Genomic DNA, 17,426 nt, shown 5'->3' with positions numbered 1-17,426 from the left:
AGGAGAAACTCTTGAAATCTGACATCTCAAGGAGAGAAAACATATAAGTCATAGGCAGCAACTTCAGTCATCCAAAAATTATATATCCTATCCTTTTAAGGATTAAAAAGATACTCACCTACCCAAGAGAACAGTCTGAATTAACTATTATTGAGTACTGGCAGACAGTTCTTTTTATTTGAAGAGTTTTCTACTTCTTCTACGTAGATATAAAAATGGGATTACCAAGTCTGAGTTTAACCTATTCCTAAAATCACATTTTTTAAACAGTCATGTCACCAATTACACCTCAGTTCTTCCACTTGCAAAGCACACTGAACATTTTTTTTTCCTCTTCTGAAATATTAAACCTTGAGAAGAAACAGAGTGTCCTCATGTTTATAACGTGCCTGGCATAAAGTATGCAGGTTTTACCAGCAGCTCAACTACTACTTATACTAAGTGATGCAATAAGTGACAGTGCTTAGTCAAAGTTTCTATTTTCATTCAAAAATGCTTGGAATAACTTCTTTCTGCTTTTTTTAAAACTATGACTCAAACCTCAAATAGTGGGAAGAGTAAAGCCTTCTTCCTCAAAAACACAAGCCCAGCATTCCTGCACCCTCTTGAAACTCCAAATTTGCTCTTGCTGCATCTCCCAAGACCTTGCCCACATTCTTAGGATGCTTGCAGCTCCTCCCTGGCCTCTATTCCTCAGCTGAGCAAGAGGGAGCACTAGCACTGGCAGGCCCAGGAGGACACACACAGTGACTGAGCAGGCAGGATGTGATCACTGCCTGTCCTGCAGCCCAGGGAGAACAGGGAATGGCTGAGCTGCTCCCAACCATTGCTGCTCTTCCCACACTACGGCCCATTAATTACCGACTTTTTACTCAGGCATCAATTTGCAACAAATCCAAAACAAGTTGTCTTTCTTAGAGATGTTTTTGCCAAATCTGGCTAACCTAAGTAAGGGTTCAAAAGCCATTTAAAGGAAATTAAAAGACTGACAGCCTAAGACAGGTAGTTGAGAGATCTGCCAAACCAACGGAGGAAGCCTCAGCACAAGGAACAGTAAAAGAAGATGACAAAACAATAAAACCAGGTTTACATCAACACCATCTAACCATATATCACAAAAAATAAAACCCATACAGACTGCCTAACCATAGCGAACTTCTTTTCCTATTCTGAACACAAGAAATGTTGCCAAAAGAGATACCCTCTTCCTGAAAATCAGTCATGTCCTTACCCTGTGATTTCCTCATGTCTTTTGTGGCTAAAGCACGATTCCCATGCGGAACACTGGTAAAATCAGGATTGGTCACATTGTTAACTCTCAGCTCTTGCCCCAACGACTTCCGACCATAAGTATTTTCCCCAGATCCTCCATTGACACTGTAGCCACCTGTGGACAAACCAATGTGACATTAAAACAGGTTCACAGACCACATATTTAGCAGGGTGGTGAGTTGTGAGTTATTCAATTCATATGCAAATTAGCATCTCTATGCTCCACCACCTTCTTTAGCTTCCTTTTTCACTTCCACATGCATCAATGTTTTGTTATATCCCTTAAGTTTCCAGGTCACAGATTTAGAATCTCATCTGTCTGGTTTTTGAAGCAAATGAAAAAAAAAAATCGCTATTGCCATGAAGTTTAACATCAATTTTGTTGCATTTCACATTTTCTTATTATTACTTTGACATGAAAGACTTTGTAAAATACAAGGTGAAACTACTAGTACACGTGGTTAGATACTTTCACTTACTTGCTCCTTATGCACATGAAATCTCCATCCTGTTTTTGCTATGAATCTACCACACAGACTAAGTAAAATGGCCAAAGAAAAGAGTTTTTGAAAAGACAAATATCTCCTTAAACATAAAAAGGTCAATATTTTCACTAATATTGGTATTATCCGTAATTAAACTCAATCCTACATTCTCCCACTTAAGCTACAGCTTTGGTAACAACATAAAATCAAAATAAAAGCATCATTTTGAGTAATTAAATTGATCTTACTCCTAGATCCACAAGAATAAACATACTCAAATGTTGAGACTGGAAATTTGCCAGCCTGCCACACCACTCTGAGGGGCAGGTTCTTCCCCTCAATACTGTAGAGAAGTGAAACTATCCCCTGAGCCTGCCCAATCCTTCAAGGTACTAGAGCTCACTTCCAAGGAAGATTTCTAAAGTGCCTTCCCTGTCAAAGGCAGGAAAGAATCAACTCATAAAATTAAACAATTAAACTCAGAACAACAAAAAATATGCAAGATTTCTTTCAGAAAAGAGATTTCCACAAGTCCACCTGGTTCAATGTGTGAAAGGTCTGGGGAAAAGGAGAGCTGGCTCCCTGTAAGAGGCTTCCTACTGAGACTAAAGGAGTGATAAAAGAATAAGTTCAAATGCTGAGGTGAACCTGGATCTTAGTAGATGTAAAGAATGCTTCTTTAAGGCAAAACTTTTGATAAAAAGCAGATATTAACTACCAGTATACATTTGTGCATTCATATACACATGGGGCTACCCTACCATTACAGAAAACCCTGTGCAAAGTCTCACTTGTAATTAGTTAACTACAATTACAGTAAAGACTGTTTGTGTCTATGTAGATTTACAACAATTTTTTTTTACAGCTTCGTTTTTAAACATAAACTAGCAAGCATGCCACCTTGACATTATTTTGCCAGAACAAACCAATACTGTCCTATGAAGGAAGCAACTTCAAACAACAATTAATGCATTTGAGCCTGAATATAAGAGTCACATCCTTGGAGGTTTTCAAACATGAAAAACTTCCAGGTAGTCTCAATTTGTAAGCAATTTTTATTATCAACACCAGAAACTGGAGAGAGGTAGGTAGGGGCTGTATGGAAGCCAGGACAGAAAATCTCAAATGAAAATTCCATGCTGGCAGACTCCAACTGATGAATTGAAAAATCTTAGTAAACGAAAACTATTCTGCATCTGTAAGCTCACAAATTCCTCCAATAATAAAAATGAACTAGAGATACCAGGAACTTGGTTTTATAGTTAGAATATCCTAATCACCTTTTTTCAAGTCACACCTGAACAGAATAGCACAAAGTGCTGAGCTAGCAGAGACATGCCCTGCAAGACACAGTACTGGAGAGAGAGCCAGGAACATTTTTCTTCTCAAATGGTGCTTTCCCAGCAACTTCACAAACTACCTTTCTGAATTTGTCCAAGACTTACTATTTCACTGCACTGTCAGTACATTCTTTAAATACTAGCACCCTTCAAATTATAAGAACAACCTCCTATGCCAGTCTGTGTTAAACACAGTACAACATCCCATATCAGCAGACAGACAAATACACCCCCTTTCTAAGCAGTTTCTCTACTGAAGTAAAACCCATCTTAAGGTTCTCAAGCTATACCAATACACATGCTTCATGCTTCTGCCACCTACTAACACTACCTTTGACTTATAAAAAAATTAATTTGCATCCAGCTGTAACTTCTCCTAAGATACAGCAATTATTTACAGTCAGTTACAGGCTAGAGAAATGGAACAAGTTCAAATACTTTTTAGGTTGCTGAACAAAAACTCCCACACTACTGTTCCTGAGAGATATTTTTTGAGTCTGGCCTGCCTGAGGATTTACATAGTCTAAAACTCACTCTGCAAGTAAGAAATCCCCCAATTTGCTATCTGTATTTGGCAATTAAAGAAAGAAAATAATCAGAATATAGATTTTTCACAAATACAGAAAAGACATTACTCTGACTCTCTAGCTATTTTCTAGAGATAGCATTTCAGTGCTAAAAATAATAATTTAAAAAAACTACCAAAACCAGTAAAAAAGTATGAATCACACATCACATCATTTATATGAAGTCAGACTGAGGTATATGAAAGTAGAAAGTGCCATTAATGATAAAAATATAGATCTGATTACTAAACAAAGATTCTAGTTTGGTGCAGTAAAGCTACAACAGGCAATAGATCAGTCTAGTAGCCTGTTTAATCCAATACCAGAAGTACTGGAGACTATTCAGGAAGAAACTGCAGCCTGAAGACCAGAAACATCCAGAATACTATTCTTCAGAAAAAATTACTTATTCTGTTAATGCATCAAGTCTTCTCTTGCATTCTTCTCCTAAAAGAACTGCATATTTTTCTCAGTATTCGTATCAACCACAACATTGCTTTCATCCCCGACAGATCTCCCAAAACAGTGATACTGTGACAAATCAGTTTGCTGCCTTTTCTGGGGGGGAGGGGAAAAGAAAAATCAAAATAAAATTTTCTCCACCGTTTCAATTTACTGCCTTTCTCTAACTGTCCCCTTATAAGCATACATGAAAAGCAATCTGTGTACCTTTTTCTTCATTCTGTATGTCAGTGTGGACTCTGATATCATCATGTCTTTGCCGAGACACCACAGCTGAATTTGAGGGTTGTAATCCATAGGAGGCAGAACTGCCCCGATCTCTGGATGAAGAATATTTTAAATTGTCCTGGTCAGCTGATGCACTGTCAGTTCTACAAAGAGAAAAATATTTTTTTTATGTAGGGATATAACAGGAGTGCGATTCACATTCACTTACAAATGCAACATATTTAAATGACAATCCCAAATGTGTTTCCCTGTGTCAAAAAAGTTGTCTAACCTGTTGCTTAAAAAGTGACCTTAAATTCACACTGGGATGGCAACTGACTAATTATCACAGCAACATGCAAAGGAAATGCATTCTAGTGTGCCAGTGCCTTTTCAGACGTCCTTCTCAAGTCTCCTTTCAGTTGGATGTCTATACAAGGTAAAAATTACTTTCCAGTGGTGACAAATAAAATGCAACTAGGTCCAGGTATGTACCGAAGTTGGATGATACAGTGCCTACTACTTGTGAAAGTCATCACTAATCACAGATGAATAGTTATGTAATCTGCCACGGGCCTTCATAAACCCTCTTATTAGATGGAAGAATGTAACTGATGATTAGCCCAAAAATCACATCCTAAGGTTTTACAAATAACAACTGCAAAGCAGTGAAGCAGGCTTTACTGTGAAAAAGCTGAAAGGTAAATTAGGAGCTGTGAACGTTCAGTGTAAAAGTCTGCAGAAAGGCAAGTTAAAAAAAAATCTGCATTAGGTTTAAACCACTCTCATCAGAAAACTGATATAGCCCAGACAAAACTTTTAAGAAAAAAATATTAAAATTACAAAATCAACTCTTCTCCCTATAAGTGGTTTAATTTTAAAAAATACAGGACTTTAAAAAACTTGTGTGCATGAGACTTCAGAATGTAAACACAACCAATCACTTCAAATGCACTCTTACATGCAATGATGGGGGGTTGACATTAAAACAAATAAAGCAATACCCATCCAAAGGGAGAATCAGCAGAATTTTGCTCAGTTCAAGTGTATTTGGAATCAGATTATTCAGATTATTTACAGCAAGTTTTCCCTACACAAACTCTAATGAGCTACTATTTTTGCTTAGTTTTGGATAGCTCCTTTGATAATTTAACAAAAAAGAGGACAGATCATTCCTGTAAATTAACTACAATTTGTGTTAAGGATAAACACCACATGCTTTTAAAGAAAAAGTCTTTAATTTTTCTTTTTCAAGAGAACGCTCTGATTAGAATCAGTAGACAAATTTGGGGAAAATGGAGTAAAATACATCTCAAGGCCAAAAGGGAAAAACACAGGTAAGCTTTTTGATAAGCAGTTGTTGCTTAAGCAGTACTAAAGGCCTCCTAGTGTCCAGTACAGCTCGGCTTCAGTACAAGTGGAAGAGGAACACCATGAGCCCTGACACTTGCAAAACCAACTGAAATTAGAGACATGTTTTATTCTTCTGAGAATGTTAAAAGACATTATATTATCAAATTGGAACAATAAGAAAATTATGTTTTTTCCCTGTTCTCACAGTGCAAGCTGATATTAGATTTGCTTGGCAGGTATTATTCCCTTTTGCACAGAAAGCAAGTTCATTTTTAGACACAGACAGCAAGACACTTTTCCTCATTCAGTATTCACTGTGCCATCACATCTACTGCTTTGTTGGGCACTTTCTTGGACTATTTAAAAAATAGGGTATGCTACTCTTATTCATGACAGTTATTTAGGATTGTAAAAATCTTTATACAATCATGCCATCATTATTCACCTAAGCTATGCTGAACAGGTAAGTTCTACACTGTCCCTTCACATGGTATCAACTTTAAATGTGCCCAAATCATGTGCAAATTTCCAGACTTACACAGAGACCCCAGATTTGACCCCTGCTCCCTCCCAGCTGACTTTGAACAATTATGTTTGCCTACCAATGAAACAGGCTGACAAATTTTCAGCTGGCAAATTTAAGTACTTATATTTACCTTCCCAAAGGGCATAGGTTTTTTTAAGGCAACGTGCTGTAAACTGAATCATCTCCAATTGTCAGCCATTAAGGCTGAAATTCCTGTGTCTGAAGAAAAGCTGAATAAATGTACAATTTTTAACACTGCTCTGTGTATCCCTATCAAGTGAAGGGCTCCACATGTTCTCAGCTAACCCCACGTCCCACAGGACATCCTTTGAATGCTTTGTAAAATCTTCCATTGTGGTAAAATACATGAGCCTATTGTTTCCCAGGGAAAACCCACACACTCACTTCATTCTGGCTTCTGGAACAACTATCTGCAAGCTAACCTCCTCACACTTTATCACCAAGTAAAAGGCAAGTCAAATTTCAGTAACTGTTGTCCGATATATCAATTTAAGAGACAATAATGCCCACTTAACAACATTGTTTCAACTATAATAAATGTGTTGCTTAGATAGGATAGAAACTCCTGGGTATCTTTATGTATCAGAGACAAAAAATATCCTAGAAAGATTCTGATGTCCTGTGACCCAGCTGACTGCTATGGCCCATATTGCTTGGAAAGAGGATTTCAGATGGGAAGGAGCTCACCAGGAGATGCACAGCAGAAGCAGCCAAAGACCTGATGGACCTGTGCACTTCCAGCTGCCCAGTGACACACACCACTTTTAGGTGGGAAGGGAATTTCAGAGCTGTTCTGTAGGCTCCTACAACACCACTCTGGGAACTTGGGGCATGGGCTCATCAAGAGCTGGGGCTGTGACCCCAGCACATGTCACCTGCCCCTGTGCTCCCTGACCCAGGAACCCAGACACGTGGGCACTGCTGTGCACACTCACAGCCTACACAGGCAAAGACACTGAATTTCCAAATCCATTTCTGAAAGACACCATTTCTCATGTCAGGATGTGGTTATGATTTTGAAAGACAGCTCCTCAGAACTCAGAGGCAGGCACTCTGTGTTCAGATACTTGCCAAATTCTTACAAATAATTACTTTTTCAGCCTCCCTCCAGCCATTCCACTGGGCAATGGGCAGAACTGTACTGCTGGTTACCTCAGCTCATCCCTGCATTTCAGGAGGGCACCGTTCCTGCTCACATGGTGGTATTTCCACTTAAATTGCACCTAGCAGGTGGCAGGTTACATGACAGACCTAATGCTCAGTATTATCTAACGTAACAACAAATTTAAGTTATATACATTGACACTGCCACAGACCTAACAAACACCATATATTAAGAGAGTCCCAATGTACAATGTTAGCAACAGGTAAACAGCAGTAAAAATACAAATGCTGTACTAGACAAAGTCAAAATGGGAAATTGCAAGGATGAACATGACTATGATTAGCTTATACTGTAGCTTCCAAAGCTTTTTGGCACTTTATGAGAGACCACACTGTATTACTTCTACCTGAAAAGCTCACAGATTGAGACTAAGCAAAGTACTTCAAGAGCTCACCTGAGAGTTTTCATCTGTGTCTGGTTCTGGTGGAAGATTGCCCATCACCACCAACTGGCTGCAGACACTGTTTTAGCAATACCATTCAAACAGAAGATAGAGCATTCAGTTTTCTGCAGGGTGATTTTAAACCTGCCTTTGGGCCATCAAAAAAAAGAAAATAGTTCACGCACCTAAATAAGCAGAAATGGCCACTAGTGTGTCCTCCCTCTCCAAAAAGACTGCGTATTTTCTTTTGGCATACAAAAGGAAACAGGTGTTTCAAAAATAAGTCTATCTCATTCCATCAAAAGTATGAGTATTATTTGACTAGCCAATTTGTCTGACTGAAGAGAGCATGGCTGAGAGCAGCCAGTTTAAAAACCAAAATCTTTATCTAGAAAAAAAGAAAAATAGATTAATCAAAAAGATATTGTTACTTTAGTTACATGGAAGCCTTAAGAATTTTTGTCCAAGAAACTTGCCATAATCTGGTGTATACTATTCATTATGTGCAGCTTTTACAGAACAACCCTCAACCCTGCCATATGGACATTATTTTGAGACAAAAGTCACTTAATTACTCTATTTGATTTTATTTCCAAGTACAGGACCTACATGAAAGATTTACTCCAAGACAACTCTACTGTGTGAGCTCTATTACTGTTCAAGTCAGTTGATTTTAGTTGCTTATTTTCTCTACTTACCAAGTTTATTTGCTCTAACGCAGATAAATTCTTCATTACTGGAATTCTTTATCAGTAAAATATTTAAGACGTAAGAGTCACTGCATTCACCCAAATTAACAGCTTTCCACTATGTTTTTGACTGTTCTGCTGCTGGCATGCAGAGCTTCCTTCTGCCATGATCTTCTCATCACTTGGTCCAGCCTGTCAAGCCACAGCCTGGCTGAGCCCACCCCAAAGCCTACTTTTGCTTCTTCTCCTGTGTTGAGAAAATACAAGTGGCTGTGTTTTCCATTCATTAAATAACTAATTAACTATCTTCCTACTGCAGTTCTGCAATCTTCATTGCTGGACATCTTCCTGCCATCACAGTAGCATTTTAAATCACTTCTTGATTCTGTGTTACTCCCTGCTTAGACAGTAGCTCACCAGTTTCATTCTGTTCCACAATGGGCATTATTAGAAGGGAATGACAGGGAAAGGTATCACATATACACATCCTCCTCTTTTTCCACAGGTACATTCCAACAGACATTTTGGGGTACAGGATGCTAGGCTAGCTAGACCCTTGGTTTGATTTAGTATGACTGCTCTTGTATGGAAAATGATCTGCACTCCAAGTTTCTTCTGCTTCCCATTGACACACTTCCATTTTCTTTAATTTTTCTCACATCTCATTCTGCTCTGTCTTCACATTAAAAACAAAGGTTTTTACACTACAAATTTCAGCTCCTCCATTACACCAAAACCCCAAAAATCTCTTTGATCTCACACCTCCCCAAGCTTATCAGCATGTTTAACACAAATGGAAAAGGAGATCAAGAGTTATGGCTGCAGCTCCAGAACTGAAACCATTTCTGTTCAGCATCTCCCACATGCAGTCCTTTGAATCTCTACCCAAGGTTTCCATTGATGTTTTCACAATGGCACCTTACAACTGATCCTACGTCTCATTCTTTAAGCTGCCTTCAACATCACTGACTACTTTTCTCTCTCCCTTCCAATCTGTCCTTGGTCTCCTCTCTCTAAGCTACTCCTGAAGAGACAGAAGTCTTACCCACTTTCACCCTATGTGACTCCACACCCGTTCTTAGGTGATCACAGCAATATCCTCAAACACCTCTACGTTGCCAACTTACAGGTTTCTCACCTGTGCAAACCAAGGTTTCAGCCTATTTCTAATAAACATTTTACAGGTACCTTGTTGTACATGCAAGCACAAAAGAAAGTCTCTGTTTCAACTTTCCTTCTACACAGCACCTGCTATCACCTGTTTGTCATTCACTGCCTGGATCCAGCATTATGATCAGACAATTTCCACAGCGAGTGCTTGCTTTCTGCAAAAGACATGCCTCTGCCCTTCACAGCCATTTGAAAAGCATTGCTCTGAACAGCACTTTCCTGGGCCATTTGGTCTAATAGGTTTCCTTGCTCCCTGCCAATATCTCCCAATCTGTCTGAATTAAAGTCAGGGTACTTACTTGTCCTCAGTTACAAACTTCCAGACAATATGCTCTCCTGCTTAGGTCACAAGACACCTGGAAGGAGACCATATTTTACTGTCCTGCCTCATCAAGTCTAGATCCATGAGGACCAGGCAGTAACTTGGTCTGGCAAGCACCATGCTAACAGAAATTAGTAACCCATAACACTGACTTACGTTACAGGAGGAGGACATACACCATTTTCATTACTTCAGTACTAAAACCTAATAGGACACTTCTGGAAATTTGCTCAGAGGTGAAAGATTTTTTTTTTACACTTTTTCACATCATCCCCTGCTAACCTACCTTTATGATAGGAGAGAGAGAGGTGCTGTTAATTAAAATCTTACCTTCCTTTTCACATTTTCACCTAAGAATGCCATGGTGCATTCTGCTCTTGCTAACCTGCTACCCTGCACTCACACTCCTGCATTTCCTCCCAAAGGGCAGTACTTAATTAGCCCTCAGCATGCTAACAAATTAACTCTCTTCACACACAAGGACTGAGCAGTGAAATGTTTTTTTTTTTGCCCCAGAGTTGTAACAGGGAAAATGCAGTGAGATCTGTTAAACAACAAGAAAAGGAAGCAAGAAGCAAAGGTCTAGACAGCTGCAAAGATTAGGAGAAGGGGTAACAAGATCTTATCAAGCCTTCTTAAAAAACCCTTCACTGTTCTCTGTCACATCCATCCAACATCTGCCTACAAAGTTTTTGAGTTGCTATTAATTGAGTCTGGTACATGGCAGTGCACAAACTAATATGCCTCTATACATCAGGACAACTTCTCCCTCTGTAACAAACAGACAGCTCTATCTGTACACACACACTGCTAGAACAGCAGTCCATTTGCATCTGATGTATGACTGCATCCACACACACACAAAAAAAAAATCTAACTTTAATTAAAAATTACTTTTCCTTAAAAAAAACTCTGCAATCCAACTTTCAGTTTCACATTCTCTTCACCACAAGCCCCAGTGCTGATTAGCATTACTAAAAACCAAGAGGAATCTGGACCTACTAATGAAAATCAATCTAATCACTTTTACACACAAAAAAAGGTGCATTTGAAAACAATCCATCTGATGGTACACCCATGTATTAGCAGTTCCTTTTTTTGCCTTTAGGAACTTGTAACAACTACAGTTACTACGGCTTTCCCTACTTGGGCCACTTCCTTCACCTCTTCCACGCCCTGCAAGAAAGCATTTACCGGCAGTATCACCTGAAGTAAATGAAACTAACAGCCAGCAGAAAGGGGAAGGAAAGAGTATGTGGCTATTTTTGTGTTGTGGGGTTTGTCCAAGATCGTATTTCAAATTATGAAAGAAAGACAGACTGTCAATTTTATGTAACAGATCTCCTTTCAACCGTGCATGTTAATCACTTTTAAAAATCAGTTAACACAATCAGACTGATTTAATCTCTGCACTATCCTTAAATTCATAGTGTAGACTCGGGTTTCCCATCATCAAACTTTCTGACATGTTAAAAAATGGAGCACTGCATGCAAATGAAAATGTGCTGCGTTTGGGACTGTGTGAATGTTTCTGATTCCTGGTAGCCCCCACCATTAAAAAAAGTAATATTTAAAGGAAAGGATAAAGATAAATTCTGAAAAGTGTCAGGACAGTGTAGAGGTGTTGGGTTCTTCTTAGCAGAAGCTCTTGATCACACAGTGTGATGGAAACAGATGGAAACAGCCCTATCCATGCTGAGGCTCTCTTAGGCTGCCACACTTTCTCTGGTGCTCTCAGAGCTTTGGCACTGCTGTGACTTTGTGGACACTTATTGTAGCAACCCAGGTCACACAGCTGTACTGGAGAGCTAAAGAGGCACGAGACTACAGGGAATACACCAGAACCACACATGCAGGTAACTTCTTAAACCTGCCTTATTACCAGGAAAACATTTCTGCAGCTACATTCTTACTTTCACTCCTAACACTACTGAATCCCTGCAGGCAATACTACATTGGATAAAATCAGCTTCCCAACCCTCATAAGATGCATTTTTTAGATTAAAAGATAGAACTCATGACAAATTCATATATCCAACCAAAATGCATTTACAGAAGTCATCCACTGCAAAGACACATCCAATTTTTTCCAGGTGGAAAGGTCACAAGTTAGGGCCCAGAAATACAGACTGCAGCCCAGAAAACAGAAGTGAAGAAGTAGGTAAGGAGTAAGAGACCAGTCTTCTCAATTCTCTCCCAAAAAAACCCTAGATGCTCTAAGAAAATGTCACCAATGAGGTTCATAAGTTGAGTGAGGAAAAAAACAGTAAACTATGTGACCAAGGATTTCAATCACAGAATAAATTAGAATTTAAATAACCATGGTCCATACATCATTAAGAATTGAACAGCCTCAAGCACTGGCCATAAAGGCTGCGCTGCTGGCTGTTCAAGCAAAAGCAAAATGAAAGCTTCTTTCACAATAAATGTTAAAGCGACCTTCACATCCACCCAGTTTTTCTAGTCCAAACTGAATGAGACTGGGACCATCACCTGTCAGTAAATATATTCCCAAGCATGTGTCACTCTGTTCTCTACTAGAAAGTTTGTAAGTAGTGACCCATGTTGTGTTAAACTTCCAAAAACACTTTTAAAAAGCCTCAAATCCACGTATTTTTTAAAACATCTATTAAACTCCAAGTTTATTTAGGATTTCTACATTACAATTCTGATGCTGAAAACAGCAAAGCTGAGCAATAAAGCAAATACATTGGCATGAGATACATTAGAAATAATTAAGACTTGAAATAACCTCTCTACATCTTACAAAAGTCAACAGAGTCTGAATTTCACTAAAAAGTGCCAGATGCAAACACATCCAAAGCCTTACAACACATTTTAAGTAGGCTTGGGTGTGAGCTTATATAGAATAACTATTCTCCTCAGATTTAAAAAAAAAAAAATAAATAAAAAATCCAACAAAATAAACATATATAGTACGATGCTAACCCTCAAAAAAACTACGAGTACTCCTGCAGCCTCAGTTCTTCCCTGGCTGTGTTCCAGCTGAAAAACAGGCTGAAGATACGGGACCCGAGCCCACACCCGCTCCCCCGCGGCCACCAGGGAGGGACGCGCTGCCCGCAGCCCCACACCGGCCACCGGCCGCCCGCGTTACAGGCCGCGGGAGCGGGCTCCGGGGGGAGCTCGGCGCGCTCCCACCCCGCCGAGCGCCGGCAGACGCGGCCCCGTCCCGCCGCCTGGGCCCGCCCGCCCTCCCGCGCTAGGCCCGGCCGCCAGGAAGTGGATCCGCCGCCGCCCCGCTGCCCCAGGCCCGGCGGCGGGGCCCGGCCGAGCCGCCCGCCCCGCTCCCACAGCCCCGACCCCGCGCCCCCGGCCCCAGCCCTGCCCACCTGGGTTGCCAGTCATTCCAGCCCCGCGGGTGGTAGTGCTGCCTGCTGCCGGTGCCGCTCAGCCGAGACCCCGGGGCTCTGCGGCTCATTACCTTGCCCGAGACGGCATGGCCGGCCGGGCAGCGGCGCGGGACAGGGCGGAGGAGCAGCAGGAGCAGGAGGACGCGGGGGGAGAGGCGCGGGCGGCGGCTCCTCACTCGCGCTCCGCAGGCGGTGCTGCTGTCTCACAGCGCAGGGAGGGGACGCGGCCGCCGCGGCTGCTCCGGCTGCTGCCCGGGCGCGCGGCACGCCGGGATGGCGGACATGAGCCGCCCGCCCCTCCGCGGGGCACGCCGGGAGGGCGGGCACGGGGCGCGGGGGCGGCGGCTCCGCCTCCGGCAGCCGCGGGACGGGATCCCCGCCCGGGGGGGGTCCCCGCTGCTCGCCGCCAGCGACTCCCCCGGGAGCGGCCGGCCGGCGGCGGCGCCGACCCGGGCGGTGAGAGGGGCGTCAGGTGCCGGCCCTGCGGGGGAGTCGGTGACAGACCCTCAGCTGCCCGGGGAGCCTGTGCGAGAGGGCGGCCAGGGCGTCCCAACGCCACCAGGGTGAAGGGATGGCGGAATCCCTGGGGCTGGAAGAGACCTCTGAGATCATCGAGTCCAACCTCTCTGCGAACACCACCACGTCAACTGTACCATGACACCGAGTGCCACGTCCGGTCTTCCTTTAAACACCTCCGGGGACGGTGACTCCACCGTCTCCCTGAGCAGCCCATTTCAGCGTCTAATCCTTCCTAATATCCAATTTAAATCTTCCCTGGGCACAGCTTAAGACGATGTCCTCCCATCCTGAGGATAAGGGTATCCCGGGCCCCGAGGACGCCTTGGCACCCTGAGGAGCCCCACGTCGGGAGCCGGGGGACCCCGAGCCCTGAGGGGAGCCGGGGGATCCCGGACCCCGAGCCCTGAGGGGAGCCGGGGGATCCCGGACCCCGAGCCCTGAGGGAAGCCTCGGCCCCCGGAGCTGCGCGGCCGAAGTTTCCAAGGCGTGAGTGGATCCTGGGGCCCTTGAGCCCCGGAGGCAGCCGGGGCTGTCAGGAGCTGAGCGGGACTGGAGGGCGGACTCTGCTCTGCTGCCATCTTCCCCCTTCCCTCTGCACGGGTCTGTCTGCGCTGCCCCACGCCTCGCTGGAATCTGCAGGGAGCTGTGTCCCTCCGAATGGAGCATCCCTATCCTCACGCTTCTCCCCATTAGGACACATTGCCGGTGCATGAGTGACAGGGAGGCTGATGTTCAGCAGCCATCAGCAGAAATCTGACCAGGCCCACATTAAACACTAACTGAATCCCTAAGGTTTCCCCATTTTCCTCACAGGAAGCTTCTAAAATGGATTTCATAAGCAAACTAGTGTCTTTGTAAGCCTGGATGCGTTTCATGTATCTCCATGGTTATCCATGCTATCCTCCAAAGCTGTCTTTACACTTGCTGCAAGGGCATTTGATGTGTGCTGTTGGCAAAGCTTTTCTGTTACCAGTTATGCAGACAACTCTGAGGAGAGAAAAAAGGTCGCCTCCATTTGTGAGATATTCTAATGACATTTCCCCCCCAAAAAATGGTGTGTGCACAGTCTCTAGCATATTTCTATTTCCCCTGCAAGACCTGGAAACTTACATTAGCTGATCTGTTAAGTCAAATTCCTGACAGCAGAATATTCCTTAGTCATGAAAAATCAAAATAGTTTGGTCAGATATTCAGCAGAGACATGAGTACATTAAATCTCTTTTTAATTGCAGTATCCAAGGCTTGAGACCAGTGCAAGACCTGAGGAGACTTCTGAAATTCTCCCGTGCCTATTTCCATATTAGAAATCCTCCTAATATGCCACGGTTCTGTTGGAGTCCTCACTCAGACAGATGGCATCCTGCTGCCTCCCTCGGACTCTGCTGGGCAGCCCTCATCCTGTCCTGTCGCCTTGAAGTCAGTTACCAATGCCTGCAAGACACAGAGATTTCAAAATTAATTTCAGGACAAAAAGAAAACAAAATTGTACTACAAGGCTTCATTACAATAAAATGCCACTTTCATGCAATGACTCCCACCCATCAGTCTGAGTTTCTGATGTATATTTGCGTATCTTAAGTGAATTAGTTTTGCAAAACCAATCAGCCCCATGAGCCATAACAGATTTTTTTTCTCATCCTTTATAATTGAGATGGACATCCAGAATTACACAATAATTATTTTCTGTAAGTATAGCAACAATAGCTGCTGCAAATTTGCTGACCCTTCCCGATTGAGACTAGCAGATTCCCTGCCCCAGTGATGCTGCAGGTGATTCTTTCCGTTTCATTACTGAGTAGCATCCCAGTGGTAACAAGTATCACTTGAGGGACAAGGTAATAGTTGCAATGTATTTTTAACGGCACTGCAAATTAATTGCACAAGGGGAGGTGAGAAAGCAACTTGGCTACTATGACCAAAAACTGCCTGCCTCCGCCAAGAGTTTAAGAACCACTGGTGTAGTGTTCAGTAGAGTAAATTCTGTATCAGAAATCCTGCATTCTAGTGGTGAATTTGCTGCAGTCTGTGTGGTCTAATGCAGATCCCTCTTCAGAGTGCAGTTGTCTCCATTTGTAAAATAGATCAGTGATGTTCAGCTCTTTCAACTGCTTTTGCGCACAGCCTTAACACTGTAAAATATTATATAGCAGCCAAAATAAAAGATATTCTAGATTTGTTTCTACAAACATTATTATATTGTGAAATTTAAATAGTATTAAAGGTATTAGTTAAAAAGCTCATCAAGATTTATGAGATAGAGCAATAATTATTCCTATAGCATTTTCTCAGTAGCAGATTTAAATCAGCCAAAGATGGATAAGGCCATTCAGATATCACACTAGGAATTAAGAAACCAAGGGAAGCTGAGGCCAGGATTTTCAAAACTGCCTTCTAAATTTCAGTCCTCAAATTTGGAACTTGAGTACTGAGTAGCCAGCACAGACATCAGTAGGAGCTGTACATTCTGAAGTCTCACTAAAAAATAGTGTTTAAATATGGACCCTCGCAAAATATAAATATATGTACTTAAAATACCTGCATTGAATTTCAGAAAGAATTGATGACACTTGTGGAGAGACGTGCCCTGTGTCACTCCTGGGTGTATGCTCAGACCACTCCATCAAACTGCCCACATCCATCCTAATGCACAATTCTGGAGTGACAGACACTGAGAACCACACTTTTCCTGCTTTATAAATAATGCTAATGATTTCTTGACTGAATATATCAAGGAAAGCTGCATTAATCTGAGTGTTATTTTTAGCTGGAATGTAGTGCAGATTGTATGTATTTAATATGCCGAAATAGGGTGGTAAGCACCATATTGTGTCTTTTACCCATTGCTAATTTATTTCCTTACTAAACAGTGTGTCTGAAGAAACCACCATGTGCTGAGGATTGCAAGTCACTCCTGGCCCTTGGCTCCCTCTGATCCATAATAAAGCTACAGATTGAGAGATAAACAATCACCAACCATGAGAGGGAAAGAGATGCCATTTCCTCTTGTCAAAATAGGACAGAAGCCAAGGAGCAAAACAGTATTAAACTAGAGAAGTACGAGTCACCGAGATTCTGAAATCTGTGCCTCCTAAAAATTAGAAAGGATTCCTAGTGGAGTTGGTCTCTGTACCTGCCAGTTCTACTGTTTTGATGGCAGAGTCCAGTTTCTATCAATAATCAACCAAATTTTCAGTTGAATGGCCCCACAGACTAATTTCTGGGCATAGCAGCCTCAGAGCACATGTGATGCGTGGCCAATCTGTGCAGGCACTGAGAGCATGGGGTGTCAGGAACACGCTGTACTCACAGCTCAGGCACAGCCCCCACGAGTGCCCAGGAGCTCCCCCAGCACTCCCACTGTGTTCTTCATTAAAAACGTGGGCAGGTACAAGGACCTACCGAGGTCTCTGCCCAGCAGCGACACTGTCTGTCAGCAACAAATCCTACAGCCCCTCTTGAGACATACTTTGTCTCATCCCAAGCTGGAATTTTTCCTTATCCTATGAGGTGTATTGATACAGAAATCCAGTGCACAAATAATTCTAATAACAATGCATATTGAACCATTGAAAA

At 42.4% G+C, this 17,426-nt stretch overlaps 1 protein-coding gene across 1 annotated transcript in view; it reads right to left on the bottom strand.

Moving 5' to 3' along the window:
- The window catches only part of SMG1 (SMG1 nonsense mediated mRNA decay associated PI3K related kinase), a 57,621-nt gene extending 44,219 nt beyond the window's left edge, over nucleotides 1-13,402 (bottom strand). Inside the window, exons 1-3 of the mRNA XM_062503849.1 lie at nucleotides 13,314-13,402; nucleotides 4,333-4,496; nucleotides 1,232-1,387 (exon numbers count right to left, since the gene is read on the bottom strand). Coding sequence (XP_062359833.1) covers nucleotides 1,232-1,387; nucleotides 4,333-4,496; nucleotides 13,314-13,402 — 409 coding nt within the window. The remainder of the gene's footprint in view (nucleotides 1-1,231; nucleotides 1,388-4,332; nucleotides 4,497-13,313) is intronic.
- Between the last annotated feature and the right edge of the window lie 4,024 nt (nucleotides 13,403-17,426).

The sequence above is a fragment of the Cinclus cinclus genome, chromosome 16, assembly GCF_963662255.1.
Source record: "Cinclus cinclus chromosome 16, bCinCin1.1, whole genome shotgun sequence".
Classification (NCBI taxonomy): domain Eukaryota; kingdom Metazoa; phylum Chordata; class Aves; order Passeriformes; family Cinclidae; genus Cinclus; species Cinclus cinclus.
Note: the sequence above shows the minus strand (reverse complement) of the source record. Positions and strands in the feature narration are given on the sequence as shown.